This window comes from Danio rerio, chromosome 1, assembly GCF_049306965.1.
Source record: "Danio rerio strain Tuebingen ecotype United States chromosome 1, GRCz12tu, whole genome shotgun sequence".
In the NCBI taxonomy this organism is placed as follows: domain Eukaryota; kingdom Metazoa; phylum Chordata; class Actinopteri; order Cypriniformes; family Danionidae; genus Danio; species Danio rerio.
The window spans coordinates 9,755,001-9,777,852 of NC_133176.1; the positions used below are offsets into that span (position 1 = coordinate 9,755,001).

General features: G+C 37.4%; 1 protein-coding gene across 3 annotated transcripts in view; it reads left to right on the forward strand.

The window, feature by feature from the left end:
- cacna1hb (calcium channel, voltage-dependent, T type, alpha 1H subunit b) overlaps nucleotides 1-22,852 on the forward strand; it is a 184,943-nt gene that overhangs the window by 101,645 nt on the left and 60,446 nt on the right. For all 3 annotated transcript variants that reach the window (XM_073949346.1, XM_021475941.3, XM_073949345.1), the window contains exons 7-10: nucleotides 2,704-3,016; nucleotides 11,035-11,127; nucleotides 13,157-13,793; nucleotides 18,071-18,420. In XM_073949346.1, the coding sequence (XP_073805447.1) occupies nucleotides 2,704-3,016; nucleotides 11,035-11,127; nucleotides 13,157-13,793; nucleotides 18,071-18,420 (1,393 nt within the window). The remainder of the gene's footprint in view (nucleotides 1-2,703; nucleotides 3,017-11,034; nucleotides 11,128-13,156; nucleotides 13,794-18,070; nucleotides 18,421-22,852) is intronic.

Consider the following 22,852-nt stretch of genomic DNA (forward strand, 5'->3'; position numbering starts at 1 on the left):
ATTATGAGAAAATAATGTTTGTTTTTTTTTGGCCAAAGGCTCAATCAGAATTTTAAAATAGGCAATATGTTTAATACTAACTGCTTGTTATTGCAGTTTAAATTTACGTTAGAGCATAGTTTATCTTACATGAAGTATGACTTGGTTCTTCTTACAATAAAATGCACAGAATGTGTGCCTCTAAAGCGGGGTGCCCAAACTTTTTCTTATGATGGGCCAAAAACCACACTTTTTTATGATTGTGTCTTGACATTTTATCCTACCCATCAGATTATGATACCGATATCGTATTTGAATGGTTCTGAGGTTGAAGTAAGGGATTAGATAGGCTAGGGCGATATTACAGCTTCATATCATGCGACTCCACATTAAAATTTACACTGGTTGCAAAATCTGATGGGTAGCATATTGCACCATCAAAATGTGCTACCTACTTTTTGAATGGGAGGTAGGACAATCTGACAAGGTAGGACAAATCGGCAAAATAGTGGATCAAAAAACACCAAACTGTATTACATTATAGTTTCGATGAGTAGTTCCTTATTTATTGCTAAAATATTGCTTTAAACTATATTAATTAATACAGTACTCATTCATTCATTTTCTTTTCGGCTTAGTCTCTTTATAAATCAGGGTTCGCCACAGCTGAATGAACCGCCAACTTATCCAGCATATGCTTTACACATGCAGCGAATGCCTTCCAGCTGCAACCCATCACTGGGAAACACCCATACACTCCCATTTACACGCATACACAATGGACAATTTAGCCTACCCTATTCACCTATAGTGCATCTGTTTGGACTGTGGGGTAAACCGGAACACCCGGAGGAATCCCATGCGAACACGGAAAGAACATGCAAACTCCACACAGAAATGCCAACTGACCCAGTCGAGGCTCAAACCAGCGACCTTCTGCTGTGAGGTGATATCGTCAACCACTGCGCCACCGCAACGCCTTAACCAATGCAGTACATTTAAAAAAAATGTGCTTAAAAAAACAAAAACAACCCCATCATTAATACAACAGAGTTCAGTGCTGAATAAACTAAGCTGCACCTACCTTTGCCTTGATTTGCTCGTTGATGTCTTGTGCATTGCCATCTATCCATCGAGTGACAATATTTACACATTATAAAATCAGATTCATTTAGAAAACAACTCAAATATAAAATGTATTTGAGCATGTTTCCAAAAAATACAAATTTGTGCATCTCCTTACTTTCGTGAGCAGCCTAGATGCCGTTGTAGATGGTGTATTCTGGGAAATTTTCCAACCCCTTGGTTTCGAGTGTGATCCTGAAAAATCTCAATTTCAAGGGCTATCTAGCCCTTCACATTAGCCCTACGCCTTCAAGCTACAGTAAAGAGAACTGGGACACCCCAAACCCTTCACGTGAACACGCAAAATGAGGGGTAGAGCTAAGGGTTAGAATTGAGATTGGGACTTAGGGTCACTGATAAAATGTAATAGTAAATGAATTAGATTTACTGTATCTTTATATTTTCTGTTCTCTTATTAATCTTAGTAATTTAGTATATACTTAGTAATTTATTAGTATGACAAACAGACAAAAGTAATACAGTTTTTCTCAATTGCTTTGATGCAGCCGTCAACTGAAACTCCACCTTTTTCAAAACAGTTAACACGCAGGCCTAAACAGCGGCACTCATGGTCAAAATGACACATTTTGCTTGCAAAAGGCACATGCCGTATCAAAACATTTAAAATATGCAACAAAAGCTAGTTTTACCTTCAAACAACACAACTTGCAAACAAGTATATGAGCTCTTTCAATTAATCATTACACAATTTACAACAAAATACAAAATACAGAACTCAGTGCACCACCATTGCTTGTCATTGTAGCCTATTGCCATTTGTTGTCTTTCTATTTGGGCTGTCAAATTTGCCTTTTTGCAAAGAATTGAATCCAGAATAAGAAATGCTTTGATTACATTTATATTGAATTCATGACAATTTTCAAACTGTGGCTGAAAAATGAAATACTGTAAAAACAGACAAAAGGAATAAAATACTGTAAATATTAGAGAAAACACATGTAAACCAATATACGGTCAAATCTATTGGGAGTATAAGACATAGCCACTATTGACCTCCTCCATCCATGCTGTCACAGAACAACACAGACCTTCCACCGTTTTATAAGGTTTGCAGACTGATTGCTTTTTGAAGATTTGTGTGAAGTAGTGTCAAACCGGTGCTTCACTGAATTCATATTGATGTTGGTAGTTTCTAATAGTTAGGAATAGATGGTTTCTGTTTGGTAACCATAACAAAAACAATGGAGTTAGGACTGCTTGAATGACATCCGTGTTAACTGTTTTGAAAAATGGTGGGGAAAATGTGTCAACTCAATGAGAAAGGGTTTACACATTTGCAAGTGTTCTGCTTTGCTGGGATAGTTATAATGAAAATAAAGTGGAACCTAGTTTCTTTAACCAGGTCAAAGCAAACAAGAAAAACTGTATAGTGTGTCTAAAATAATATGCATACAAATTCTGATGCCGTCACCATTTTCACAAAATATCCACGAAATCGGAATCATTTTCAGAAACATGCACTTTGCAAATCATTTCCAGAAGTAGCCAAAATAGCTGCTGTACAAATGAATGTCCCCTTAATCAATTATACTAGTGAATGTGTCTCTCGCTAACCTTTCCCATGTGGTTTCTCTACAGGCTATATAATGTTTCGGGGTCTGTGAGTGAATATTACAGAGTAGATGAAACGGATGACATCCCCTTCATCTGCTCCACCAACCGGGAGAACGGGATGCTGCGCTGCTCCAATGTCCCGAAACGCAGAGTCGCAGGAGCCGATTGTGAACTCACTGCTGATAATGTCACAGAGCTTGTTTTCAAAGAGGCTCCTCATCACGGATGTGTGAACTGGAACTTGTATTACAACACCTGCAATGCCAGCGAACACAATCCACATAATGGAGCCATTAACTTTGACAACATTGGATATGCTTGGATTGCAATCTTTCAGGTTTGTTACAGTGGTTTTTGAAATGGCTATAAAGATTAAAGAGTGTTGAATGAGTTTATGTGGAATAATATATATATATATATATATATATATATATATATATATATATATATATATATATATATATATATATATATATATATATATTTATAAAGCTATGAATGAATTAAGAGACCGCTTGAAAATTCTCAGTTCCTCTTGATTAACTGGGTTTATTGAGTATGGTTTATTATAGTTAATTAATTATAAAAACATTGGTATTGTTTTGTTTCAAAGGGAATAGAAACGTCTAAATGAAAATAACTCATTGCACCTTTTTTGTTAGTATAGTTATGTATTCTGTTTTGTTTTTTATTCTGTAAACTACTTTTGGTTGCAACACAAGCTGATTGTGAATATTTAGCCCTGTATACATTTCTGGAGAGCGTAAATTATGTAGCCAGAGGTACGTACGTCTTCAAAACGAACAATATTGGGTGGTATGAAGCCGCTGCCGACTTCTGTTTCTTTTTTGCACTACTGGCTGACCGCTTACTTTGGTACAGTCGGCATGCTGTTACCAGTTGCCCAGTGTACGTCGGCGAACTTGAGATGCAGTTGGGGGCGGACTTAACCAATAAGCGAGATAAGCAGCTGTTTAGAGCCCCGGGGATTTAAAGGGCCCCTACCAATGCAAAGAAGCTTAAATGAATCTATAATCTATATCTAATAATCTAATCTATTATAAATATGTTGCAAAATCTGTCTATAACTGTAAAGATTTTAATGTTATTTTTTCAAAACTGGGGGACCCATGAATAGTGGAATGTAATAGTGTACTGTACATGCAAATATTAAAATCTAATCACAAATATGGCTAATTACCTGTACATAGTTTATAAGCTTGCTTTTTATTTTTATTTACACGTAAAATATATTTTTAACATGCACTTTATTTACAAAAAACAAAACAAAAAACAACTACAGAGTAAAAAAAATATATATAAATAGAGAATGTTTTGAGTTTCAATGCTAATGCCCCATACCTGGGTCAATTGGTGCTTTTGAAAACACTATCGGTTGGGTTTAGGGAATGCGGTGGGCAGGTCAGTCTGTGCTTTTGAAAACACTATCGGTTGGGTTTAGGGAAAGCGGTGGGCAGGTCAGTCTGTGCTTTTGAAAACACTATCGGTTGGGTTTAGGGAAGGTGATGGGAAGGTCAGTCGGTGCTTTTGAAAACTATCGGTTGGGTTTAGGGAAGGTGATGGGAAGGTCAGTCGGTGCTTTTGAAAACATTATCGGTTGGGTTTAGGGAATGTGGTGGGCAGGTCAGTCTGTGCTTATGAAAACTCTATCGGTTGGGTTTAGGGAAGGTGATGGGAAGGTCAGTCGGTACTTTTGAAAACACTATCGGTTGGGTTTTGCGAAAACGGTGGGAATGTCAGTCGGTGCTTTTGAAAACACTATCGGTTGGGTTTTGCGAAAGCTGTGGGAATGTCAGTCGGTGCTTTTGAAAACACTATCGGTTGGGTTTTGCGAAATCGGTGGGAATGTCAGTCTGTGCTTTTGAAAACACTATCGGTTGGGTTTTGCGAAAGCGGTGGGAATGTCAGTCGGTGCTATTGAAAACACTATCGGTTGGGTTTTGCGAAAACGGTGGGAATGTCAGTCGGTGCTTTTGAAAACACTATCTGTTGGGTTTTGCGAAAGCGGTGGGAATGTCAGTCTGTGCTTTTGAAAACACTTGTTTGGTTTAGGGAAGAAGAGGGTAGGTCAGTCGATCAGTCAGTCAGTCAATCGACAGCGGCCTCTGGTGGATTTATTTTTTAAAATAAATTAATAATGGGATAACGAAAGCAATACTTGTTATTATTTATTCTGACTACTTGTAATTTTCTGAAAATATTGAAATATTTTTATTTGAAAGGTACACAAAAATGTTATCGATCAGACAATAGGGTATATGCAGAAGTATGCAGAAGGACTTTTAGTTTGTCAGTAACCTGGGTCAAGCACTTCCAGTGAACTGTATGCCATTACAAAATTGGCGTGTTTAAGGTCTGTTTTCTTTAAAAATCTCCACTGGCTGAGTGATATCTGATATAAAGTGGGTTTTAGATTGTCCAAGAAGCACTGTTTTAAATAAAAAAAATTTCCCACCATGTCTTCAAAATATGAACATTTATTTTACCCCAGTATAGTCAATGAAGTTTCTGCGCTAGCCTGCTGATCCTGACAGGTGCATGCGAGCTTTTCATCTTGTTTTACACGAATGCCAAAGTCTGATCAAATTAACTGATCGTATTTTGACTGCATTACAACATAACTGCTGTAAAAGAAACCGTATAAAATGGAAAAAAGTCACATTAACCGTTCACCGGATGTTTATCAGTATGGGAAGAAACACTAGCTCTGCATATACGCTATTATGAAATAAAGTCTCAGAAAAGTGGTCTTTTTATTTGTTTTCTATAGCTGTATACTGCATATGCAGTCATCAATATTTTTTTTATAGCAAGACCGTTCGTTCAAGAATTCTTACGTATCTATAGTTGGATGGATGCATGTTAGAGATCTTCTCCAAGTCGTTCATTAAAATTTTTGCTGAGTGTATATTCAGTCTGGCAGGCGGTGTTATTTTTTTATCCTTATATATCCTTTGGCGCAGAGAGACACTTACTTTCAGAGCTAGAAAATGAAGTGAATGGTTGCCAGGGGCTACAGAGAGAGTGAATCCTCTTACATCAATAACCGACTCACCTGTCCAGGAAATCAAGTTTTATCATGTTCAGTTCTAATCTAAACTTTGGGACGACCATATTTATCATATTCTGTAGTAATCTGATTGGGAATGTGCATGAGCATTTATCAGGTTGCTGAGTAATCAGATTGACCACAGCATGACGTTTATCATTTTCCTGACCTAGTTTTGGGAAACCGACGAACAATGTCTGAAGATGTCCTTTGTTTTTGGCACTTTATTGAAAGGCTTTATGTTGCTTGTGTGATGAATGTCGTAGACTTTATGATGGTGTTTGTTTCTCCTCAGAAACAGGCTTAATCCACGGTGTTTTGCTATTTGTACGCATTGTTTTGAGAAATGCTTTTACGGTTAAGCAAATTTCAATTCGGATCTTAGAAATGTACCAAAGCGACTGAGAAAAACTTCAAACTGTCAAATAGTTTATTATGGTTCGTGGCAAGAAAGCAGACCCAGTTGCAACAATAAACAAATCAAAAGGTGTTTATTGACAGAGTTAAGCACAAGTAGACAGACAAGATTCAATCAGTTGGGGCAATGACACACAGGGAAGCCAGCGCCAGGGACAAGACAGCATCAGAAACAACAGCAATCCAGGAGTAAGAGCAACAGTGGACAAATACAGTGCTAGATACTAAGCGCCCTATCATACAACCGGCGCAATATGGCGTAAGGCGCAGCGCAGTAGTCTTTTGGTAGTTTCAGCTTGGTGCAAGAGTCGTTTTGAGGCGTTGCGCTACGCTGTTTAAATAGCAAATGCATTAGCGCTCATTTGTGCGCCCATAGGCGTTCTGGTCTAAAAAGGGAAGGCGTTCTGAGGCGGACCGCTGGCGCGTTGCTATTTTGAGAAACTATAATAGATTTTTCATTAGACCAAAACTAACCCGGACTAAACTCCGGTGCAGAGTTGCGCCTCGCTTACGCACTGCTTAATACGCACAAGAGAGCAATAGGCAAATATCTTTACATATGAAAAAAAATAAATATTAAGGATATATATAGGATATAATAAGAATAGATATAGGATATAAATATAAAAGATTAAATATTACAAAACATATTATTTTCTAGCCTACATAAATATGAAAAACCACTGCTTTTAAGTCTTCTTCATCTCGGGAGGCTTTTTCAGTTCATTCATAACAATTTGCTTTTGTATAATGTTATTATTATTAGCAGTATTATTTATTATATCCATATTTATATTTGTTTTATTAAAAACAAGCTTAGATTTGCCCACCTGTCAGGTTTAAGACCATATGGGGCATGGCAGGTGTATTTCGAAATAACTCAGTATTTTGACCACACTTGGTCATTATTGTTCATTTATTCGTTTGCTAGAAATTAGAACTGAATTTAGAAATAGTTTTGAAACAAATCTTTGCGCTTAACAAATGAAATTAATTATTTATAGACTAATTGATGTCTGTGCGTAAAGGTTTCCCTATCCAAGAGAGAATGTCAAAGTAGTTCCATTATCTCTCATTCTCACGCAGTAGATGCTCTGTTTAACTGTTTTCTGTTAAAAAACTGTCAACTGTTTGCTTGTGAAATGCTCATTTTTTCCACTTAGACTTACTTTGCGTCCTGTAAATAGCGAATGTGCTCTTGGCGCGACGCAGCTGGATCTTAAAGGGAATGGGAGATGAGACTCTGATTGGTTTATTCTCAAAACACACCTATAACTCATTAAGAAAATAAACTCAACCCTTTTAGCCCATACGCCGCGGCGCAAAGCGCATTTTCCCGTCCGTAAATTAGCAAAAATGCGTTCTGACACGCCCTGAAAGCGTTTGCGCCGTGCGTCAAAATAGAGCCCTATGAAGCATAAACTCCAGACTGCCAGACCAGGGAAGTCAAGACACGAGATAGGACTGAAACTATAAAATAAAAACTGAAAAAAAAAAAAAGTGAACAATAATGGTTATAAGGATTGAAGCAAGACAAAGATTAGAACACAAAATGAAGTAAACACTAGGAATAAACAAAAAAAAAGTTGTAACTACAAACTCAATAGACAGACAAGAGAAAATGACAAAATGCTAGGTAAGGATACAAGGCTAGGATACAAGATACAAGATAAGCACAGACAAGTGCTGCATCAGAAATCACTTTTGGGGGCTTAATCCCCTGATAGATTACCTAAAGCCCCTGATCTTTTTGAATATGTTGCACTTAAAAATAGGTTGTATAACATTTATTTTATTATCCAAGTACTTAAAATTACCACATATGTCAAGCTCATTCCACTTAACGGAGCTTTTTTTCCGGGTATTTAAATAGTCACCTGTTTAGCAGTACCTGTTTCTACCAGCAGGGGGAAGTGGGACTGCTGTCACATGGCAAGTGTTAAAAAAATTCCCTCCACTTCACTGTCATCATTAATTTATTATTTTGAGATGAAGTTGATGAGGTAATAATACTGCTGAAGCTTAATATTTGTTTTTACAGTTTTAAATGTTTGTGGTATTGGTAAAATAAAAAACTAATCAATGAAATTTGCATCACATTAATATAAATACATGCAAACTATTCAGAAAAACATAAATTGTACTAGCTTTCTAGATATGATATAGATTTCTTGACATATTTATCTAGATATGATATAGCCAGTCACATCTGTTTCATTTAAATCGCAGTGAGTTCATGCAGCTTATTATTTTACAGCTATATTCTACTGTATTATGCTATGTCAGTTAGCATCTGATTATAAATCAACTTTAATCTTATGAAAATACCTAAGATGACTGGAAGATCACATATAGACAATTTATTGTATTATTAATGACCAGTTAAAGCCTTTTTATCTTTATTCAAATCTTATTTTCTATTCAATCAACTAAAGCAATAGCTGGGTGCCTTCATCCATATTAGGCATTTCCTGGAATGTTTTAGTATTTCTGTGAGGCATATATGAAACTTCTACTCAAGAGCACCCAGTACGAATGAAACAGGAATTACATGCATTTAAAAGTGCCACAATGTCCACATCACCCTATATTGATAAAAACTGGAAAAAAATAGGGGGGTGGGGGGTGGTTTGCTAAGCCCCTTTGAGCTAAGCCCCTTATCCCTTTCGACCCTAGCAGTGCTCATGTTCATGGCAAAATGGCAGATGTAGTTGTGTACACTGAAAAAAAACGATGTCTGCAAAATTGTTGCAAACAATCTATATGTGTTCAATTTAAATAAACTAATTAAATTCAGTAATGTTCAACTTAATTTCATTGTTTAATTTCAGCCTAAATAAATTGTTTACAACCACTTAACTTAAATACATTTAGTTCATCCAAGGAATCATTATTGAATATTTTTTTTCAGTGTATGTCTGAGTTTCTTTCATACTACTCACATCTTCATATTGTATAGATCATTCTTTTCTAACAGTCAAGTAATAAATAGGGTATATGCCGAGCCAGTGCTGTTCCCATGCTGATACACTTCCGGTGACCTGTTATTGTGAACTTTTTCCCATTTTATACGGTTCCTTATACAGCATCGATGTTGTGATGTCATTAAAATACATTCAGTTATATAAACTTTAGCATTTATTTAGTTGTTCAAGCGTAAAACGAGAGAAAAAGCTGTTTACTTACACGCGCCCGTCAGAATCGGCAGGCTAACGCATAAGCTCCATTGAATATACTGGGGTAAAATAAATGCTCATATTATAAACATATGGCGGGGAAAATGTAATTTAATGCAGTGCTTCTTGTACAATCTGAGACCCACTTTAAATCGGATATCACTCAGCTGGTGGAGATCGCTGATTTTTAAAGAAAACAGACCTTAAACTAGTGATGTGACGTTGTGCGCCGAGGCTTCGAAGCATGTATCAAAAAACGATACATCTCGCAGTGAAGCAGTGTACCGGAGCTTGATTCGTTTTGCCATCATCACGTGATCAGTGACGTCCGAAGCTTCATTTTCGCCTTTACCCACGTGACTGCTTCGAATTTTGATTCAAAGGTTTAAACACCCTCATAGTAAAGTGTATAGCGAGAGAATTGGCGTCTATTACATACATTTGTTTCAAAGCACTGCACCAGTCCCGCACACCAGTAATTAAACTAAACTACAATAGTATTTTTTAGTAAAAAGGTTTTGAACAATACTAAAGTGTATTAGCGTATTTTTTATGACTATCTTTAAAGAAAACCACAGCATATCGTAGTATTGTGTTTAACAGAGACCATCTGGTGAATGCGACCCTGAAGCATCGTTCACATAGCGTCCTAATAGAGCACTCGCATCTCATTCAGGTATCGCTGGTTCGATCCCTGCTTGGAGCGGGACTAATTGTATTATGATAAACTTTTGAATACCTTGGATTTTACTAGTCATCAGTTGTGTAATGTAATATATCTTGTGTACAAACTACAGTAATTGAGTAATTTGTTTATATTGCTGTTGTTGTATTACTACATGAATGAGTTGGTCAGTTGTGAACATTTGACATTATGGCAACACAGTGCTTTCCCACACTTTCACCAGAAGAGGTTCTCATCGAGCTCTGATTTAGAAAGCTTCGAGTAACGAACCTTTTTCCGATACAATTGAGTCGAGCGCTTCACTGGTTCAGAAAGCTTCATTTCACCATCACTACCTTAAACGCACCGGATTTTGAATTGGCATTCAATTCGCCGGATGCACTTAACCCAGGTTAATGGCAAATTAAAATACCTATTAGCATGTTTCGGCATATACCTCATTCAAGTTCAAAGGCAGTACCTACTAAGTAGTAGGCAATTTTGGATGCAGCCAAGCCTACATGGAACAAACCATCTAAGAAATGAGAACACACAGCACAATATATAGAGAACAAAGCACACGAGACACAGGTGAAAACAATCAGGATAATGACGTCTAAATAAGAGGGCGTGGTAACTGAAGACAAAGAGGAAAGACAAGTGGAGTACATGACAAGCAAAAGACGAACAGGGAAACATTAAACACTGATAGGACAGACAAGACTATCAGATCAGGACCCTGACAGTTTATCATTCTGTTTAGAGCATCAACATTTAAAAAAAAAGTGCTCATTTAGAAGAATAGCATACACAGTTCACATGTCTGCAAGTATTACAAAAAAGAGTTTTAGATAAGTAACACGCGGGCCTCCTCTCTTCAACCTATTATAAACATGTTTCCTGACATAGTTTTGGGAAACTGATGAACAATCTGTGAAGAAGTCCTTTGTTTTTGGCACTTTATTGAAAGGCTTTGTTTGCTTGATGACTGTTGTAGCCTTTATGATGGTGTTTGTGTTTCTCCTCAGGTCATCACGTTAGAGGGATGGGCGGATATCATGTATTATGTCATGGATGCTCATTCCTTTTACAACTTCATCTATTTCATCTTCCTTATCATCGTAAGTGCACAGTAATTAATTAACTGACACGTCTTCCTCTCTTTTAACCTCTGCTGGAGTCTGTGCTTTCATTAGTTGCATGGAAATGGCTTTTGCTATCATCAGGGGTGTAAATTACCACAGTCGTTTTACTTGATAACTATACTTAAAGAGATGAAAATTAAAATTCTGCCACGGTTTTTAGAGAATTTGAGATTGAGAGCTGCGGAAACTTGTTTCCATGGTGATTGCTTGTTCTAAGGGGGAAAGTTGAATTTTATTACACCATTCAATCTTAGACCTTCTTATTTAACTTTCATCAATGTGTAAATATCCGTCTATCTAAATGTGTAATACAAATCACACAATTTTTTTTGATAAATCGATCAAAGAAAGATGAAGGTCAATCAAAGTGCACTGCTGCATCCAAGTTCGCATACTATCCTTCCTGTTTTAGTTTATTTATTTAGCAGTCTGCACCGATAGCCTAGTGGTAAGGTGTGCAGACATATAGCACTCACGGCAACCTGAGTTAGATTCCCAGCTCAAGATCCTTCTCTGATCCTTTCATTCTCTCTGCTCCCCACACATTTTGCAGTCTATAATCTTTTTTCTCCTGTCTAATAAAAGGTTTAAACCCCCTTAAAAAAATTATAGGGGCCAAGCACCGCAGATGCGTGGGCACCTATTGTTTTCGTTGACGTTCTTACTATTATTATTACTATTCTTCCGCTTCCGTTTCTTCTTCCGCCAGATTTGAATGGCAGCACATATAAATGTATGCACGAAAGTTGTATAATTTTGCACAATGATAGAGGGCAGTCTCAACATTAACCAGAGCAAAGATGAAGTATCTAACTCAAACTCTCTAGCGCCACCACTTGTCCAAAGTTTCATTTATGTTTACCCATATAACTTTTGACTTTTGGGCTACAATCAAAATTCTTTTTTCCTCTGATTCCTTGGTACAAGCCAATTCAAATGCACCCTATGACGTCATTTTCTGTCATAAATTTTTTTCGCTATTTCAAATTTTTTACAGAACCCGTTTGATCAATTTCGTCCTAGGCCGTTTATCTGATTTTCATCAAAATTGAATCACATGATCTACAGACCATGCTGACCAAAATTTTTGGTACTCAAGTTGATTAGATCAACCGTTGTTATTTAACTTGCAAACAAATTTAACATAGAGCTTGAAAAAATGGATTTCAGGCGATATCTCTGTAACACATTGACGTATATATGTATATATATATATGTGTATATATGTATACATGTATGTGTGTGTAACATATTGTAACAGTTGAAGTCACATTTTTTATTCCTCTTGTGAATTTTTTTTTTTTATTATTTTAAAATATTTTCCAAACGATGATCAAGGAATTTTTCCCAGTATTTGCTATAATATTTTTTCTTCTAGATAAAGTCTGATTTGTTTTATTTCGGCTACAAAAAAAGCAGTACAATTTTTTTACATACCATTTTAAGGTCAATATTATTAGCCTGCTTAAGCTGTATTTTTCGGATTGTCTATCTACAGAAAAAACCATCGTTATACATTGACTTGCCTAATTAGCCTAACTTGCCTAATTAACATAACCTAGTTAAGCCTTTAAATGTCACTTTAAGCTGAATACTAGTATTTAAAAAAAATCTAGTCAAATATAATGTACCGTCATCATTGCAAAGATAAAAGAAATCAGTTATGAAAGTTATTAAAACTGTAATGTTTAGAAATATGCTGAAAATATCTTCTTTTCAATATATATATATATATATATATATATATATATATATATATATATATATATATATATATATATATGTATAGATGTTTTTGGACTATTTCTGTCTATTGAAGATGACAGCTCACTTATTTCATCTAAATTATATCTATTTGTATTCCAAAGATGAACGAATGTCTCAGGTGATTGAAATAACATAAGGGTGACTAATTAATAACTGAATTTTCATATTTGGCTGAGCTAAACCTTTAAACAAGTTGTTGTACTCTTATTTATTTACTCATATTTTGATTGGTACACAGGTAGGCTCCTTCTTCATGATCAATCTGTGCCTGGTTGTCATCGCCACACAGTTCTCCGAGACCAAACAACGTGAGAACCAGCTGATGCAGGAGCAGCGCGCTCGATTTCGCAGTAACGAATCCACCTTAGCCAGCTTAGCCGAACCCGGATCCTGCTACGAAGAAATGCTCAAATACCTCGCCCACGTTTGCCGCAAACTCTGGCGTCATGTCGTACGCATCTATGGGGATTTATGTCCCAAGAGGCGAAAGGGCGTGGCTAACCCTGGCACCTCCCTCTCTGTGGGCGGGACTAATGGATATTGGAGCGATAATGGGACGAAGATGGGTCCGACTCAGTATTGTATGCTGCACTATCATCACCCTCATCAGCATTACATAAGCAACGGCATAGAAATGAAAACACTTCAACTAGATAGAGACGCTCATATTGCAAAAAAGACGCCATCTCTCCCACTTGCACTACAGAATTTAAAGGGCTTGAGGCTCGGGATGAACTATCCCACCATCCTGCCCTCCAAAATGTACACAAATTCACATGCTCGTGGAGTAAAAGCTCCAGCTTTCCATCATGGAATTTACGGCAGGAAGATCTCTGTTTGTGGTGGATATCATGACACTTACAAGCTGCAGCACGGTAAGAATGCAATTACATTCCTATATTAATTGTAGCTTAAAGGTGCAAATACTTTTTCGAGGGCTAATGTATATATTAAGTAAAACTAGTGCAATCTGTATGCAAAACTGAAGGGTTTTGGCCCTGCTGTTATGTTTAAAATGTGACTTTGGGTTTTTTGGATTAAGAGTAAATTCTGTCTCAGGGGTTTTAACTTAATAACATAGATAATGAAATTCTTTCTTTTTTTCCTCTCTCGCTTTGCGCACTTGACATGCCCTAATAATTCCAAATTGAATTGAGGGAATCGTCTGCACAAACACACACTCTGTCTAGTCATTATTTCTGTGCCTCTTGACTTTTGCCTGAAATTACCTGCTGAGGAATCCTTGAGAGTTTTTTTTTTTTTCAGCATTTGGGTCAAAATGTATTCATAACTGTGATTGTTTCAACATCCTTGCCCACACTCCTGTGCAACTGCATTTAATAGATGTCGGAAAACTTTAGCCCTTCGTTATGCTTGGATAAACCAAGTTTGCCCTTTTATTTAGCTATGGAATGGTTTAAATTCCAGGGGCCTTTGAAAATATTTATTTAATCATATAATTTAATTACAATTTGGAACCTAAATACTTCTAATGAGAGATTAAGGGTGCTTTCACACCTACACTTTTGTTTCGGAACGTGTCTCGTTTGCCCAGTTAGCGCGGTTCGTTTGGCATATGTAAACAGGGCAATCCGCACCAAAGTAATCGCTGCGAGATCGCTTGAATGAGGTGGTCTCGGCTCGATTGAAACGAACCCTGGAGCGGTTCGATTGCAGTGAGAAAGCGATCCAATCAGAGTGCGGTTATATCACAGTGTTTTATGGATATGTAATAGGCTTACGGCTATATGAAGAGAGAATTATGAGTATGGCGGGAAGATTCGCGAGTCTCCGGATGCCCGCAAATGAGTGATGATCTCCTGGTATTCTCGCGTCTCCCACCCACTCCTCAAATAGGCACCGTCGCACACCCTTCTTACCCCTCCCCACCGCATCTCTCCTCAGACACGTCGCGCTAGCGCACCCTATCAATCACCACCAAACCACCACCTCTCCTGACAGCTTAGCGGGACGCTCTAAAATAAACCCTGACATTCTGACCAAGGAGAGTTTACTCGCACTTGACTTGTTTTAGCTCTTTTGATCCAATTAGAAACTTTGCAGTGTGAAAGCGAACCGCTCCAAGAGCAAAGGGCAACAATGTAACAATTTTAATCTCTGTTTCGGAACAACTGAATGGATTCACAGGTGTTAAAGCACCCTAAAACATAATACAACTACAACACCGAAATAAGTTTTCTAATTTTAAATGTTATAATACCAAGAAACCGTAATTTAAGTGTTTGGGGTAAGTAAGAGTTCTTTATTTAAATTGTTTAAAAAGCAAATAGGCTGATCGAAGAAATATATGGTAAACAGTAACTCTGTGTAATATTATTGCATTTTAGATCATTACTCAGTGTCAAAATCTTGAAGAATACATTTTAATAAGCTCATTTGCTGCCTGGGAAACATTTCCTGCATCATCAGTTTCTGAAAACAGTTGTGCTGTGTATTTTTTGGTGATTCTTTTTTTATAATCCTTTAATATATATATATAGAAAGTTCAACAGAAGAGCTTACATTTTACACAATGTAGAAGTGTTTAGCAAAAGGTTTTATGAATTTATTTCATCTTTGCTGAAAAAATACACTCACCGGCCATTTTATTTGGTACACCTGTACAACATGGACCAAAACCTCTGAGAAATATTTGCACTACCTTGTTTAATCTATGCCACGAAGGATTAAGGCAGTTCTGAAGGGGTCCAACCCAGCACTTGTAAGGTGTACCTAATAAAGTGGCCGGTTAGTGTTTATAATTAGTTAGTAATACAATTTAGATGCTTTAAAACTCACTTTATGGGGGCTTTATTTAATACAAAAAAAATCTAAAATCCAGTTTAATCCTTTTGGGATGATTAAATGATCCATGTAATTTTTTTTTCATGAAATTCTGTGTGTTTTTGACTTGGTTTGATGTCCTCAGCGAATATACCATCTATTTGAAAAAAAAAAACAAAAAAAAATCAAAGAATATGCGAATCATAACTATTGTGAACTCCAGAGAGATAATCGAAGTTCAGACACAGCAGATGAGTCTCAGCAGGCAGGTGTAGACAGACTGTGCCCTGATTACAGAGAGAGACTGTATTGATCACTATTGTCAAAGCAAAATCCAGAGCGTGTGTGCTAATGACAGCGTCCTTAACTATAATCAGTTCTCTAATGCATCACTGGATTGTCTAATTATCAGGTCCCATTTGCAGAATATTGTATTATAGGTGGCCTGTGTTTGTTAGCGCATTGTTTACTGCAGTGGACATTTTGTTGGAGTATAATTATTTTTGTCAGTCAGTTTCTGCTAGAAGAAAACAACCATTCATGAAATTCCCCCTTTATATAAAGGAAAAGAAACCTATTTAATTTTATTTCATTATTTAATTTATTTCATTATTTAATTTTATTTCATTATTTAAAGAAACCTATTTTGATCTTTCTTTATTTTAATATTTATCTGTGTTTGCACTCGGTGAACATTGATAAACTGATGACCTTCACAGCCAATTTTTACTAAATACGTGAACACAATGACCAATCAGTATTTTAGTATGTTTTAGTACGTGCTCAATATCGCTCAAATGTTAGCGGGAAATGGATGTTTTTGAAATTTCAGTACCGATTGGTACCTAAATTTCAGTATTGGGAATATTCCAGTATTACTTAAATAAAACTTGTATCAGAGTGACAGCAATGTTTTGTCAGCTTGTCATCCTCTGAGAAAACATTCGACAACCTATGAAACACTGCTTTCCCTCCCATCCTGTGGAAAAATTATCAAGTGTCGACTGGTCCATGGTGATAAAAAGGTTGAGGGCCGCTGTTCTATTAGTCTCACAAAGTCACGTGATCCAACCCAGGCCCATTCTGAAAACGTAGACCCGTGGACGTTTCTAGAGACCGCGAAATACGTCCCGGGAGGTACGTATTTTTGCAGTTTTCGTGAATTCGTGAGAGGCCGCTGTGTGCACTTTATTGATATATCTCAAATTTCTCTCACAAGTGCTGTTCTTGCGTAAAACCCACCAGAGGCCTCTGTCGACCGACCGTCTGTCTGACTGACTGACTGTATGACTGACTGGTCGGCCGACCAATCCAATCAACTGAGCCACCCTCCTCCTTCCCTAAACCCAACTAATTTTAGCAATTGACCCGCCCAACCACTTACTTCCCTAAACCAAACCAATGGTTTACAAAAGCCGTCCACAAAAAGAAAAGCCCTCGTCTGTTCTTTACCACGTTTTTGGATTTTACCACATTCTCACCCTGCTGTTCCCTTGTTCATTTTATTTTTTGGATTCTGTTTTTGTCTTACCTGGTTTCTGGAACCGCTCTTCCTCAGAACCCCGTCGTCGTGGCCAACTTCTCTCCCTCCGTTGGCACGACGAGCTAACGGGACAAACTGGTTGCGGCGGGAAAGCCCTTCACACGGAGACAAGCGGTCAGCTGTTAAGCGCGAAAAGGAACAGCGTCATACCTCCCGGTAGCGTTTGTTTAAAAAAATTAAATGCAGCCATACATACCTCCGGCTACATAATTCGTGGTCTCCAGAAACATCCAAGGGACTATGTTTTCAGAATGAGCCAGTGTTGGATTTCTCAGGTCAGAGTTCACCAAGCGTGAACTTTGCTACGCAGCAACATGCAAAACTTTGTCAAATGTTTCCGGTCTGCCACATTTGCATGCATTTGAATATAACTCTATGGGGCAAAAAGTACAGTGTGACCATGGCTTAACAGTGTAAAAATGCAGGGTTCCACACACATGTATGTTGTCCCAACACAAATCGATTAAGCTAACTTAACAAATTTAAGTGGATTGAACATAAAACAATTAAGTAATCCCAAAAATATCCCCAAAATTGTTTTCTTTTTTTAAATAAGTAGTTTGAACAAGCAGCAACATAATTTTTTGGAGTGTAGAACTGATTGTCGGTATATTGGCTGATCTCATGTGATTGACAGGTTGAAAAAGAAATCAGGCAAAAAAAGAAATGTGATTAAAGAGGGAGTGGATGCTATTTTGATTACAGCTACAGAAAGCACATGCATTTTAAATAATAACACTCATTTATAAATAATCTTTTACAATAAACACTCCAGCAAAAGAAAGATCTCATGGTGTCTTTAAATAACACTTCACTTCTCTGCAGGTGTGTATCCTGGCACGTGTTCGAGTGTGTGTGTGGACAGCAGGGTGGGCCTGGTGTCTTCCCAATCGTCCTCCTGCCCAATTTGCGCCCAGGAAGGTGATGGTGTTAATTGTGACTCCAACGGTGAATCAGACCCTGAGAAACAAGGGCCAGACGTGGGCTCCGAGCAGAGAAAAACAAACCTGGACGCGGAAGAAAAGGTGTCTGAGAAGAGAAATTGTGTATGCATGTGTGTTCATTATGCCAGAGCCGTTCTGAAGCGGATTGTGGACAGCAAGTACTTCAACAGAGGGATAATGATAGCAATCCTTATCAATACGCTCAGCATGGGAGTGGAGTACCATGAACAGGTGAAAACAATGCGCCGGTTTACACACAAATCACTAATGACATCTCATTTATTTCAGTTTGTTTCCAGAAAGCACCAGTGAGATTAAGTGGATGCGTTTGCTTAAGTATTCTGCTTTTCTGGAGATTAGTTTAGTAGAGTTTTGTTTTAAAAGAGATCTCATCAACTTCAACTAGTTTCTTTGAAATTTTTGTAAATGTACTTCTTGAAGTTGAAATTAGTTTAATTATTCAGTCATTCATTCATTTTCTTTTCCGCTTAGTCTCTTTATTAATCCGGGATCGCCACAGCGGAATGAACCGACAACTTTTCCAGCACATTTTTACGCAGCGGATGCCCTTTCAGCCGCAACCCATCTCTGGGAAATAGTTAAATAATGTATATTTTTAAATAAACTATTACTCAAAAAAGAAAAGTCAAGCATGATATTTAATTGGATTAATGATTGAATATTATTAATATGATAATCATAATTGATACATTTCTATTAATAATGTTTTGTTGTTGATGATGATATTTCATAGTTTTTATAAAAACATAATAATTTATTCATTTATTTTCCTTTGACTTAGTCCCTTTATATCTAGGGGGAAAACCTCCACCAACACGGGGAGAACATGCAAACTCCACAAAGAAATGCCAACTGAGGTGCAAACCAGTGCGGTTTCGTGACCAGTGCGGTTTTATCCTGTCATTATAAGACTTTTGAGTGATACCATGTCTTAAACCAGGGGTCACCAATCTCAGTCCTGGAGGGCCGGTGTCCCTGCAGGGTTTAGCCCTAACTTGCCTCAACAAACCTGCCTGGATGTTTCAAGTATACCTAGTAAGACTTTGGTTAGCTTGTTCAGGTGTGTTTGATTAGGGTTTGTAGCTAAAATCTGCAAGACACCGGCCCTCCAGGAACAAGTTTGGTGACCACTGTCTTAAACACTATTGATAGCTGGTATGAAATAATAAATCAATAAATAGTTAAACTAGCATAAATTAATACTATGTAATCCAACTATTATGGATAGTGGATATGGACTATTATGAATAATGGAATTAGTTACTATTATATAACAAATGGTGCAATAGATATTCAAGTATTAATTTATGCCCTACAGAATTTTTTTTAAATTGGGTTATATTCTATATAACTATTCTGTATGTTTATATATCTATGAAATTATAAAAGCTTATTTATTATGTTAGGATTTTAAAGTGTTTGTATAGTGATGTTTTTTTTTTTTTATGTTCTTGTTGGGTCTGATGCAACAATTTTGTTCTGCATTATAATTTATTGTAATAAAAATAATAGGGCAACGTGGTGGCCAACGTGGTCGCTGGTTCGAGCCTCGGCTGGGCCAGTTGCATTTCTGTGTGGAGTTTGCATGTTCTCCCCGCGTTTGCGTGGGTTTCCTCCCAGGTGGTCCGGTTTTCCCCACAGTCCAGAGACATGCGATACAGGTAAATTGGGTAGTATTGTTCGTAGTGTATGTTTGTGTATGAGTGTGTATGTGTGTTTCTCAGAGATTGGTTGCAGCTGGAAGGGCATCCGCTGCGTAAAAATTTGCTGGATAAGTTAGCAGTTCATTCCCCTGTGGCGACCCCAGAATAATAAAGAGACTAAGAAATGTATTTATTCATTCGTTCATTGTTAAATTAAAGAATAATAGAATTTTCAATTTCTTATGTGTCATTTTAGATCTGAGTGCATTTTCTTATGATGACCAAAACATATTTATAGCTGCCCTGATTTAAATGGATTCAGTCAACTTCTGTTTAATCAAAATGTACAAGTCTTTGAGCCCTTCTACACTACCTGACTAAAGTCTTGTCACCTATCTAAGTTTTAGGAACTACAAATACTAACTTGAACTCTAGTTGCTTATTTAGTATCTGAAGTGGCTTATATGGAAGGCAACGACCTCTATATTTTGCATATTTTACTAGAAGAAAATATAATCATGTCTTGATTTTTAATAATTTAATTATGACAGTAAGTTCAGACTTTGCTCAAAAGTTTTGTCACTTAACACAAATAATGTCCAGTATAGAATATATAAAGTCATGGTGCAGTGGAGAAAGAATAAATAATGTGTATGACTCCCATGAGCTTGGAGGACTGCATCCATACATCTCTGCAATAACTCAAATAACTGATTAATAAAGTCATCTGGAATGCCAAAGTAGGCGTTCTTGCAGGACTTCCAGAGTTCATTAAGATCCTTTGGATTCAGCTTCAATGTCTTCTCCGTCATCTTACCCCCGACATGCTCAATAATGTTCATGTCTGGTGACTGGGCTCGCCAATCCTGGAGCACCTTGACCTTCTTTGCATTCAGGAACTTTGATGTAGAGGCTGAAGTTTGAGAAGGAGCGCTATCCTGTTGAAGAATTTGTCCTCTCCTCTGGTCTGTAATGTAATGGGCAGCACAAATGTCTTGATACCTCAGGCTGTTGATGTTGCCACCCACTCTGCAGATCTCTCGCACGCCCCCAAACTGAATGTAACCCCAAATCATGATTTTTCCTTCACAAAACTTGGCTGATTTCTGTGAGAATCTTGCATCCATGCTGGTTCCAATAGGTCTTCTGCAGTATGTGTGATGATTGGGATGCAGTTTAACAGATTATTCATTGGAAAAATCTACAATCTGCCACTTTTCCAAATGATCAACTAGAAGTCAAGTTATTATTTGTTGCTCTCACAACTGGGATTGGACAACAAGACTTTTGTCAGGTAGTGTAGTAAGTTTACTGATGTTTAAACAAAAAATAATCATAATGAGTACATTAGTAAATCTCCTGACTTTTGAGTGTTACAGTTTCTCTGGCGCACACACACACACACAAACACCCGAGTGTCAGAAACACTGATTGTGACATTACAGGATCACAGGCTGCCGTGTTTGCGGTGTGATTGTATGCATGTTTGTGGCTCATATTGCATTTAATTAACCCCCGTTGGTTAGGATTAGTGTGTCTGTGTGAGACGGAGAGCGAGTCTGAGATTAACCGGTTTGAGGCAGAGGACATTCACACTGTTGCCAGGGAAATGATTATTTACATTACAGTAGACACGCTTAATAACAGCACTCGTCTGCTCTTTCTCCGCGAGACACAAAAGCCCCGTGGAGAGAAAGAGAATATGTCATGATAGCAACAACACTGTGGTTTAGCTTTTGTATATGTTCATGTTAGCACTGTATGTGTTATGGACATGAGTGATGCTTCAAATTACACAGCTTGTTATTGTTGTACTGTTTCTAAGTGACTGCACTGACCTTTTTAATGTGGTGGACAACACAAGATCTTATTGACTTTCATTCATTTTCCTTCGGCTTAGTCCCTTTATTCATCAGGGGTCGCCACAGCGGAATGAACCACCAGCTTAGCATATGTTTTACACAGCAGCTGCAACCCAGTACTGGGAAATAACTGACCCAGCGAGGACTGGAATCAGTGACCTTGCTGTGAGGCGACAGTTCTAACTACTGAGCCACCATATCGTCCTCTTTACACTAGCTAAAAGTTTGGAATAATTGAGGGTTTTTTTCAGTGTTATGTTCGTAAAGGCTTCATTTGTTTGATTCAAATACAAAACAAAGAGCAATACCTTGAAGTATTATGCAGTTTAAAAGAGATGAGGTTTATTGAATTGAACACAAGGACAAAGTAAATTCATTTTAAAGTGACAGTAAAGAAAATGTTCAAAGAAATGCAGTTAATTAAACTTTCTATTCATCAGATATTCCTGATTTAAAAAATAAATATTTTTCCATAACCTGAAAATCTGGGTTTAATGTTTATTAAAATGTCAGCATTTGAGCAAAACGGTTTATAAAACTTCATTCATTCATTTTCTTTTCGGCTTAGTCCCTATATTAATTACGGGTCGCCACAGCGGAATGAACTGCCAACTTATCCAGCATATGTTTTACGCAGTGGATGACCTTCCAGTTGCAACCCAATAATGGGAAACACTTACGCTGTCATTCACACTCATACACTACAGACAATTTAGCCTACAAAATTTACCTATAGCGCATATATTTGGACTGTGAGGGAAACCGGAGCCTCCGGAGGAAACCCACATTAACACGGTGAGAACATGCAGATTCCACACAGAAATGCCAACTGACCCAGCCGAGGCTCGAACTAGTGACCTTCCTGCTGTGAGGCGATTGTGCTACCCACTGCGCCACTGTGACACCCTAAAAAATTCTTCAAAACATTAAATAAAATTAAATCAAAAATAAATAATACTGTATATTAAATAAATATTCTAGCCTACAGGACTGGTTACTCAAAAGTCTCGTTCATATCATATATCATATCACATATAATATTTTGTCTCATCTTCACCAATCAGCTGGTGTGTGGTCTGGTGCAATATGGCTGCTGTTGTGTCAACCAGGTAGATGATGCACACTGGTGGTGGATGA